Source organism: Pteronotus mesoamericanus, unplaced genomic scaffold, assembly GCF_021234165.1.
Source record: "Pteronotus mesoamericanus isolate MK-2021 breed Mesoamerican mustached bat unplaced genomic scaffold, CSHL_Meso_final scaffold_167, whole genome shotgun sequence".
Classification (NCBI taxonomy): Eukaryota; Metazoa; Chordata; class Mammalia; order Chiroptera; family Mormoopidae; genus Pteronotus; species Pteronotus mesoamericanus.
In genome coordinates, this window is record NW_026555308.1 from 1,913,775 (window position 1) to 1,924,830 (window position 11,056).

General features: G+C 43.3%; 1 protein-coding gene across 2 annotated transcripts; it reads left to right on the plus strand.

Moving 5' to 3' along the window:
* The first annotated feature begins 838 nt into the window (after window positions 1-838).
* ELOB (elongin B) lies at window positions 839-11,047 on the plus strand. 2 transcript variants are annotated; one of them, XM_054589463.1, is made up of 4 exons: window positions 839-908; window positions 1,013-1,147; window positions 2,420-2,525; window positions 10,479-11,047. In XM_054589463.1, the coding sequence occupies exons 1-4, from the start codon at window positions 906-908 to the stop codon at window positions 10,589-10,591; spliced, it is 357 nt and encodes a 118-aa protein (XP_054445438.1). In that variant the 5' UTR covers window positions 839-905; the 3' UTR covers window positions 10,592-11,047. The 2 variants fall into 2 exon arrangements, with proteins under 2 accessions (XP_054445438.1, XP_054445437.1); XM_054589462.1 differs by lacking the exon at window positions 839-908 and having other exon boundaries at window positions 977-1,147.
* Window positions 11,048-11,056: the final 9 nt, after the last annotated feature.

Genomic DNA, 11,056 nt, shown 5'->3' on the forward strand with positions numbered 1-11,056 from the left:
ATGGGGAGGGGAGACAGAGGAAGAGGAATTCTAACGCAAACAGTGGGATGGGGGGAGGAGGTTAAAGGGGGAAAAATTGAGACAACTGTTACTAGAGTAAACGTGACTGAAAAATTTTTTTAAAAAAAGGAACACAGGAACAGATGAGCCAGTTTGGGAGGAGGCTGGTGACTTCCCTTTCAGCTGCTCTTCCCAAAAGAAACAGCCCGTGCGCGCTCCCCCTAGCAACTTGCCCCTCCCAATTTCTCATATGTAAACTTGTTTCTGAAAGCTCAAGGTAAGGTTGAGGTTAGGGTTTTAACGCACCGTTTTCTCAGACTGCTAGCCTCTGATGTTAATAAAAGCAGAACTATAATCCAATCCTTGTGTCTGCTTTTTGGCTGAGTAGTGACATCAACTGGAGCCCCGGAGTGAACTGCCCTCTGGCTTCACCCTCAACATGGCAGGCCAGGTCTCACTGAGATGCAAATGTCCTCGGTGGCCAAGAAGCACATTATTCATTCACTTTCCCTGGGATGTGAGAGCACCCTGCGCTCGTGAAGCTAGCTTCCCATATCAACAAAGGAAGGCCGGGTCTAGGCTCGGGCCTACCCGATGGACGTCGCCTCTGTCACCCCCAAGATGGCGCCACCTCTCCTACGTCCCCCGAGCTCGGTCCCTGATCGACTCGCACCACCTCACCCACCCTGCCAACTGCACCGCGCCGCGCTACGGCGCCAAGATGGCGACCGGCCATAGGACCCGAGCCACTCGCTTTTTGATCACCTAAAATGGCGACCGTGGGGCGGGTCTTCGGGGGTGGGGCCGCCAGGCGCGGGTCGCTCGGGAGGCCAGCGCGCGGGCCGCCGGGAACGGGGCGGAGCGCGGCCGCGCCGGCGCGTCGAGTGGGAGAGGCAGCCGCTGCGATGGTGAGCGGGCTTCGGGGGGAGGGGCGCTGGGCCGGGGGCGGTGGGGGCAGCGGGCCGCGCGGGGGGGCCCCGGCTCCGCGTTCATGCCAGCCCGCTGCCCCCAGGACGTGTTCCTCATGATCCGGCGCCACAAGACCACCATCTTCACGGACGCCAAGGAGTCGAGCACCGTGTTCGAGCTGAAGCGCATCGTCGAGGGCATCCTCAAGCGGCCGCCCGACGAGCAGCGGCTATACAAGGTGCGGCCCCTCCGGTTCCGGGCGGGCGGGGAGCTGGCGAGAGCTGGGGATAGGGATGCGCGCTGCCCGGAACCGCCGCCCCGAGCCTGGCTATGAGCACACGACGGCCTCATCGTTTATGTAAACAGTAGACGCCGGGGCCCAAATTCCCCGGCGTGGGCTGTTGTTCGGACTCGGGGAGATGAAGCGCCGGTAGCGCTCGCCACACGAAAGGTCTCGGTAAGGATGGCTTTAAAGTCGCGTGCCAGGCCTTGTGTTGAGCGCCGAGGGCCAGCATCGCATCTGATCCCGACAGCAGTTCCACCCGGGAGGTGCTAGCTCTTCATATTCCTGCTCTCTTATTAAGGAAACTGAGCCCCGGCGAGGGGACCACTTAACAGCCCAAGGTCATTGGCAGAGCCAGGATTTGGGACCGCATATCCTTAGTCTTATGCATGTTCATCAGAATGACACTGCACCGCCCCGGGTCCCCCCAGGCACTCCTTAATACAAAGAAATGAAAGGTGTCTGGCTGAGTCAGGTCCCACCAGCTCTTCACACAATAACTGTTTATTACTCCCCAACTTGCTGATGTTCTAAAAACCCCACACCCTTTTTCTGTTACAGCCAACTGTAGTTACTTAGCAAGGATAGCTTGTGATTTTGGGTTTTCATTGGGGAGCTTGGTGTGTCAGCCCCTGATTCAAGTCTCTGGCAGCATGAGGTCCCTCACCTAAGAGCACTGATCTGATAATGGCTGGAAACTGGGGAAATGAACATTTTGCTCCAGGCCGAGCCTCCACTCCCTTGGTCTCTAAAGGCCTTTTTTCCTTTACTGGCGCTTTCTCTAATAAGGACCCTTCCTGCCATCTGTGATAATTCCACATGTTGTACTACTTAGTGACACCTCCTGGCTCCCCCTAGTTGGGAATTCCAGTACTTCCCATTTTACAGATAAGGAAACTTCACATCAAAAAGATGACTTCGTCCAAGGTGGCAGAGCTGGGAGTCAAACCATGTCTGCCTGTGGTCAGATTGAGTCACACTTTCTTGGAATTAGATTCACCTGGAGTTTGGGAAAAACCATTCCAGAGCCCTACCTTGGGAGGTTCTGATTTGGAAAGTTTTGAGTGTAGCCTTGGAAACTGCTTGATAAACTTAGGTGGTCCAGGGCCCTACTTTGGGCAGTCTTTCTACCCCTTTTGATGTGCACTGTAGTTGCTGACCAGTGAAGTCTTTGGGACTTGACCCTCCTGGGGCCTCTCCTGAGACCCTGTCTGCCTCTCTCCTCAGGATGACCAACTTCTGGATGACGGCAAGACACTGGGCGAGTGTGGCTTCACCAGTCAAACAGCTCGGCCACAGGCCCCAGCCACTGTGGGACTGGCCTTCCGGGCAGGTGAGAGGGACAGCTAGAGAGGGTAGAACAGCCAAAGAAAGGGGTTGACAGGGAGCCTGCAGTTGTTCTTCTAAGCCTCCAGGATGATGTTTTCCCAGTCCACAAACATCAGGCAATATCCTGTGACAGTGTATTTGTTTCCCCACACACAAAAAAGAGAAGCAAACAAGATGCTTGTAGAAATTTAAGTATATTTTATGAAGGATTCAAAGATCCCTATTCATGATACCAGCTTACATTTACAGAGGAGGGTTTTTTTCCTTTTTTTATTCCTATCCTCCCACTCTTCTCCCACTTTGGCAGCTATCAACTTGTTCTCTAAATCTGTGGTTCTGTTTTGTTTCATTTATTCATTTACTTTGTTTTCTTTTTAGATTCCACATATGAGTGAAATTATAAGGGGTTTTTCTGTCTCAACTCCATTTAGCATAGTACCTACTGGGTCTATCCATGTTGTCACAAATGGCAAAATTTCATTACTCTTGCTGAGTAATGTATCAGAGAGAGACAGAGAGAGAGACAGGGGGAGAGAGAGAGAGAGAGAGAGAACACACCACATCTCTATCCATTCATCTGTTGATGGATATCTAAGTTGCTTCTGTATCTTGGCTATTACTAGTAATGCTGTACTGTACATAAGGGTGTATATATCTTTTCAAATTAGTGTTTTTGTTTTCTTTGGCTAAATACCCAGAAGTGGAATTGCTGGGTCATATAGCAGGCTCTTATTTTTAATTTTTTGAGGAATTTCCATCCTATTTTCCATAGTGACACTAGTTTACAGTCCCATCAACAGTGTATGAGGGTTCCCTTTTCTCTACTTCAAAGCACTTGTTATTTGTTGATTATAGCCATTCTGACAGGTGTGAGGTGATATCATATTGTGGCTTTAATTTGAATAGTGATGTTGAGGGTCTTTATATGTTTGTTGGCCATTTGTGTGGGTTCCTTACAAATTTTGGGTTTTAACCCCTTGTGAGATATATTATTGGAAACTATCTTTTATCTTTCAGTTGGTTGCCTTTTTGTTTTTCTGATCATAGCTTTTGCTATGCAAAAACTTTTTAGTGTGTGATGTAGTTCTGCTTATTTTTTCTTTTGTTTCCTTGCCCAAGGAGACATATCCAGAATGATATTGCTAACAGCGATTTTAGAGTTTACTGCCTATGTTTTCCTCTAGGTATTTTATGGTTTTAGGTCTTACATTTCCGTCTTTAATACATTTTGAGCTTATTTTTGTGCACAATGTAAGAAAGTGATCAAATATTTTTTTGCATGTATCTGCCCAGTTTTCCCAATACCACTTATTAAAGAGACTGACTTTATGACATTGTATACCCTTGCCTTTGTTATAGATTAATTAACCATATAAGTGAGGATTTATTTCTGGGCTCTCTATTCCATTAGTATAGTTTGATATCAGGGAGTGTGATACCTCCCACTTTTATCTTAAGATTTCGTTGGCTATTTGGGGTCTTTGGTTCCATATACATTTGATAATTAGTTCTAATTCTGAAAAGAATGTCATTAGTATTTTAATAGAGATTGCAATGAATCAGTATATTGTTTTAGGTAGTACGGACATTTAATATTTATCCTTCCAATCCATGAGCATGGTGTATCCTTCCATTTATTTGTAACTTCAATTTTTTCAGTGTTTTAATAGTTTTCATAGTACAGGTCTTTCACATCTTTAGATAAATTTATTCCAGATATTTTATGTTTCTGACATAATTGTAAATGGGGTTTTCTTAATTTCTCTTTCGGATTGTTATGGGTATATAGAAATGTAACAGATTTCTGTATATTGATTTTGTGTCCTGTGCAACTTTACTGAATTCATTTGTGTGTGTGTGTGTGTGTGTGAGAGAGAGAGAGAGAGAGAGGTCTTTAGGGTTTTCTATATATAGTCACATGTCACCTGCAAATAATGAGAGTTTTACTTCTTCCTTTCCGGCTTTGATGCCTTTTATTTATTTTTCTTGTGTTATTGCTGTGGCTAGGACTTCTAATACTATGTTGAATAGAAGTAGTGATAGTAGACATCCTTGTCCTGGTCTTCTGCTTGTTAACCTAAAAATAAAAAAGCCTTTCAAAATGAGAGGCAACAAGCATTTATTTGATATTGAAAAAGAATAGCTATTTGGGAAACACTGATTCATGCAAAAGCCCAAATTGATAGGAGACAATGGTAATGGGTATTTAAGAAAAGGGAAGGGGAACAATTACACCAATATAAAGGTTATTTCTGTTGGTGCAAATAACATAGCAATGTTAATTCTAAACAGTGCTTTTTAATTTTCAATCCAATATTCTTCAGTAGTTAAAATAACTGCTTTTTTGTTATATTTTCAAACATTTCTTTGGGGCACAATGTTGCTTTGGGCCCAGTCCCAAGGTTATTTTTCCGTAACGTTCCAAAGATTTGAAGCATAAAACTTACAAGGCAGCTCCTCAGGCATGGCAGCTCTGGCCCCATCTTACAGTGGCTCCATTTATTTTCATTTTAATTTTAGACAAGCTTTCACTATTAAGTATGATATTATCTGAGGATTTGTCATATATAGCCTTTACTATGTTGAGGTACATTCTTTCTGTACTCACTTTACTGAGAGTTTTTGTCATAAAAGCATTTCAATTTTTTCATGCATTTTCTGCACCTATGGAGATGATCATATGGTTTTTATGTTTTATTTTGTTAATGTGATGTGTCATGTTGATTGATTACAAATGTTGGACCATTTTGCATCCCTGACATGAATTCTACTTGGTCATGGTGTATAATCCTTTTAATGTATTGTTGAATCTGGTTTGCTAATGTTTTGTTGAGAATTTTTACATCTATGTTTATCAAGGGTATTGCCAACCTTTTTTTTGTTTTTTGTATCTTTTTATGGTTTTTCTTTTTTTTTTCTTTTTAACTTTTTATGTCTTTGTCTGGTTTTCGTATCTGGGTAATGCTGAATGAGTTTAGAAGAGTTCCTCTTCAATTTTTTGAAATTGTAAGGAGGATAGGTTTAATTTGAATGTTTGGCAAAGTTCACCTGTGAAACTGCCTGGTCATATTCTTCTTTTTCTAATTCTTTCAAGTGTGGAATAAGATTGTTTATTTGGGATTTTTTGTGAACTTCTCTTTTAGAATTGTTTTTGCTGTGTCCCATAAACTTTGAAAAGTTGTGTTTTCATTATCATTTGTTTCAAAATAGTGTTTGATTTCCTGTTTGTGTTTCTCTTTCGGTTTTTTAGTAGCATGTTTTCTAGTCTCCATGGATTTGTGTTTTTTCCAGCTTTCTTCCTGTAGTTGATTTTAGTTTCAACTAAAAGGATGCTTGATATGATTGCAATATTCTTGAATGTATTGAGGCTTGTTTTGTGGCATAGATCTGTCCTGGAGACTGTCGCATGTACACTTGGAGGATAAATGTGTATTCTGCAGTTTTGGGATGAAATGTTCTAATAATGTATATTAATTCAATCTGACATATAAGTCCATTATTTCCTTACTAGTTTTCTGTCTAGATGATCTATCCATACAAGTGGAGTATCCATACAAGTGGAGTATTAAAATACCCTACTATTATATTATTGTGGCTATATGAGCCTTTATATCCATTAATAATTTCTTTATATATTTAGGTGCTATTATTTTGGGTGCACAGATATTTACGACTGTTGTATCTTATTGGATTGACCCTTTTATCATTATGTAATGTTCTTGCCTTTTTTTGCATTTTTTGTTTTAGAGTCTATTTTGTCTGAAATTAGTATTGCTACCCTAGCTTTCTTTTTATTTCCATTTGCATGGGATATCTTTTTACTCTCAGTGTGTCTGTATCTTCTGATTTGAAGTGAATTTCTTGTAAACAGCATATGTTTGGGTCATTTTTATTTATTTTTTAAATCCATTTAGCCACCTTGTGTCTTTTTATTGGAGCGTTTAGTCCATTTCCATTTACCATAATTATTGATAAATGTGTACTTTGTGCCATTTTGTTTGTTTATTTGTTGTTTCTGTAGTTCTCCTCTGTTCCTTCTCTGGATCTCTTCCCTCGTGGTCTGCTGGCAACCCTATGATTCAGATGTTGGCACTTTTAGTGATGTTCCAGAGTTGTCTTACTCTCTTCTTGTGTTTCTTCATTCTGTACTGCTTGACTGTTTATTTCTTCCTTATGTTTCAAATCGTTGTTTTGAACCCTGGCTTCCTTCCCTTCACTGTTGGTTCCCTGCATATTTTTATTTCACTTAGTGTAGGCTTCATTTCTTCTCTTATGTGTTTACTGCACTCAGTGAATTCTCTGAGCATCTTTATCACTAGTTTTTTGAACTCTGTATATGATAGGTTGGCTATCTCTGTTTCACGTAGTTCTTCTGGAGTTTTGATCTTCTTTCACTTGGGCCATATTTTTTTGTCTCTTCAATTTGGCTGCCTCCCTGTGTTTGTTTCTGTGTTTTAGGTAGAGCTGCTTTGACTTTCTGTCTGGGTGCACCTGGATGGAGCCTTAGGTATTCGCCAGGGTGGGATAACCTGCTTCACCACTTTGTGGGGCTGTATGTGAGCATGTACCCACACCTCCATCTTGGCCAGAAGTCAGTTTGCTGGTTTTGTTTGGGTTCCTTTCCCTTTGTTCTTTTTATACTTTTTGTAGGTTTCTGGTTGCCATGAGGTCTATGTATATCATTCTCTATCATCTATATCAGTCTGTTTTAAGCTGATAAGTGTTTAAATTTGAATATATTTAATAAGGACTACATTTTTACTCGACCCTCTACACTTTGTTATTGATGTCATGTTTTAGATCTGTGTTGTATATCCTCTACTTATTGTAGTATTGTAGTTTAAGCTGAGTTTGATACTTTTTTCTTTTAATTTTCGTGGTAGCTTTTTACATGTCTGATTTAATATATTCAGTATTTGTCTTTACCTGATTTTTTTTCCTCATTATTTTATTTCAGGTTATGCACTTTTCTGCTTAGAGAGACCCTTTAGTATTTTTTATAAAGGTGGTTTAATGGTGATGAACTTCTTTTTTTCTTCTCTGGGAAAACTCTTGAGCTCTCCTTCAATTCTAAATAACCTTGCTGGGTAAATTATTCTGTGTTTCAGTTAAAGTGCCATTTAGCACTTCAAAGATGTCCTGCCACTTCTGACCTGTAAAGTTGCTGCTGAGAAAGGTGATGATAGCTTTAAGGGGTATTCTTTGTAGGTAATTCATTGTTTTCCTCCTGCTTCCTTAAAGATCCTCTGACTTCTGCCATTTTAATTACTGTGTCTCAGTTTGGGTCTCTTTGGGTTCATTTTGTTTGAAACTCTGCTTCTTGGGCTTAAATGCCCGTTTCCCAGGTTAAGAAAGATTTCAGCCATTATTTGAGTAAAGTTTCTGTTCCTCTCTCTTCTCTGTCTGGGAGCCCTATAATTTGAATGTTTAAGTGCTTGATATTATTCCAGACGTTTTTTAAACTGTCCTCATTTAATTCTTTTTTGTTTTTGCTGCTTTGGTTGATTTCCACTAGTCTGTCTTGCAGGTTGCTCATCTATTCTGTATTAACTAATCTCTTCATTCTTTCTAATGTATTTTTCATTTTGGTTACTGTATTCTAAAGTTGTGCTTGATTCTTGAAGTTCTAAGTTTGGAGAGCATCCTTATGACCATTGGACTTCTTTATCAGGCAGATTACTTGTCTCAGGTATTTTTCTGTTGATTTTTCATGTTCATTCATTTAAGACATATTATTCTCTTTACATTTTGTTTGACTTTGTTCATACGAATTAGACAAAATAGCTCTCCTAGACTTGAAAAAGTAGCCCGAGGTAGAAGTGGCCTATGTAGGCTGTGTGTACTGGTTGGTTTTGGCAGGCTGGTAGGAGGTATCTCGAGTACTAACAACACTGAGCCAGAGTGGCTCCAGGTGGGGTTGGGCAGCCAGGTGCATGTAGTAATGCTTTTGATCTGCTTGCTCCCTTTGTTCAGAGCTGAAGTGGGCTCAGGTGATGTGTCTGGGAACACACTGTGGGGACCTTGCTAGTAGGCAGAGCACCTGGATGGAGCCCATGACCACCCCTGTGAAGGTGGAGGGAGACATGAGCAACTTTGGGGAAACAACTAGTGTCTCCACAGGGAGGCCAGAGGTTTGTGGTGACACCCCACTGTTCCTGGCTTGTTCCCTCTGTGGGGAGGCAAAAGGCTGTGAAATGTAGGAGGAACACCCAGTGGTGATTTTGTGGGAAGGCCAAAGTATCTGGATAGAGCGCCCCCTCCCCCGCCCCAGTTAAGTGTAGGGGAATGTAAACAATGCCACTCACCAGCTCCTTGGCCAGAGTTTCTGCGGCTCCTAGAGGGCTCTGTGGCTTCCTAATCTCTGTTCTTTCTCGTTTGTTATTCAGAAGTTGTTCATTCAGCCCTCAGTTTTCTTGCTGGAGTAATTGCTCTCTATATAATTGTATACTTGAGTTTGCTAATGGGAGGGGACAAGTTTAGGCTCATCCAGTGCCGCCATCTTGGACCTTGAGGACTTACTGAGTACCTGGCCCTGTGCTCTACATTTTATCTCCATTGTACTCTCATCCTCTTGATAGCCCTGGGAAGTAAATATTACCGTGCATATTTTGGAGACATGGACCAACTTGACAGCAGTCACATGGAGAGCTATGGTTCAGAAGCAGATTCATGAACTAGACACCGTGACAGGCACACCAGGCCCCAGCCTTCCAGTGCTGAGCAAACAGAAATCTTAAAGGCCTTTATGTGGGTTCCTGCTGACCCTCACAGTGAGGCCAAGGCAGATGCAGAACTGGTGCAGTTTATACAGGTCAGATTCTGTACAGGGGTGCCCTTCTGAAGGGCACAGGTGAGGACTAAAAAGCTCATTGTCTGTAGTGCTTCCTAAGCCAGACAAGGGCACATTACAGGCTTGCAGCAACTCTTGGAAGACAGTAGGTTTTTTACAGATGGCAGGGGCTATGGTGTAGACTGTAGAGTGACTGTTCTGCTTCCCTCAGAGGCAAAAACACTTCTGGATGAGTAGTGGTTTCCTTGCACGATTTGAAGGACAAGACATTGGTCTGTCTCGTCACTGGCTCAGTGAGGGAGATGACAGTGTTCATCTCAAGTGTTAAATGACATCATCCAGACTTTATTTACAAAAAATGGGAAAGGGTGCTGAAGGCAAGAATTGTCACTATGGGTTTGTGACTTTGGTGTCTTCAGCACTGTTGAAATTCTGCACTGGATAAATGTGTGTGTGGTTGTTTTGTGTATCACAAAATGCTTAGCATGTCTGACCACTACCAGAGATGACCTTTGTACCTATGTTATTTGTAGACCCACCCACCTCCAAGTTATGACAACCCAAACTTACCAGACATGGCCAGCTTGGGGCAGGGGGCACTAATGGAGTCAGAACCCTTGAGCTAGGTAGTCTTACTGGTGGGAGGAAAAGTGCAGGAGAAAAGTGAAGGGGGGGTTCATTTGCTCTGTGCTGAGGTGACTGGGACACAAGACAAGAAGGCCTTCCTAGAGCCACTGTTCTGGTAGGAAAAGCTGCTGTTCTGAAGAAAACAGGTCCATTTCAGCTCATTAGGTGCTCCCCAGGCACAGGCCATTGGGCTGAAGAGTGGTTGTTTATGTGGGATGACTGGGGGAGGGTTCTCTGAGGTGATGCTTTTGTTGAACCCTGAAGGTCAAAGTGCAAAGGCCCCCAAGGCAGAAGTGATTGGAGAGATGTGATGGCAAGATTTGGTATTTTATTCAGAGTATGTTAAAAGTTACTTGGAAGGCCAAGCACAGGGGGTGAGCAGGGTTATGCTGGCCCTGTAGAGGTGAGAGACATTCCAGCAGGGCCTCTAAATCCAGGCAGTTGGATGTAGAGGTCAGAGTTGTGGAGGAAACACTTTGCAAGGTTGGGTATGTGCTAAGAAGTGGCTGTCCCTCTAGCTCTCCCTATTTTGCTCTCTAGATGATGCATTTGAAGCCCTGCGCATCGAGCCTTTTTCCAGCCCACCAGAGCTGCCTGATGTGATGAAGCCACAGGACTCAGGAAGCAGTGCCAATGAACAAGCTGTGCAGTGAGAGAGCCTGGCCCCAACCCCTGACTGTCCCATCTCCAATAAAAGATTGCAGCGTCTGCCTGATTGCAGCCTTTTTCTGCGTACCCTCACCTGACTCCAGGCATCATCCTCACCAGGATGGGATTCCTTCCCAGCCTCTCCTCTTGCTTGCCAGGTTGGCCTGTTAGGCCACAGGGAGAAAACTGGGAGGAACCCAGAGCCCCAAACTAGTCTCAGCCTGCTCTAGCCCAGGGACGAAAGTGTGACAAGGTTTTATTCATTCACAGTAGTCGTCCATCCCCTCCCCGGCACACTGGCTCCCAGACAGGGGCCTCTGGTCCCGCTCAGAGACTAGGAGCAAAAGTATAAGCCAGAACCTGTGTGTGGCTTTAAAGCTGATCTACATGGGCCCCAGACCTCCTGGACTGCAATCAGTATAAAGGGCAGCTCTTCTCCAACCCCTAATAAACAGTATATAGACCAAATT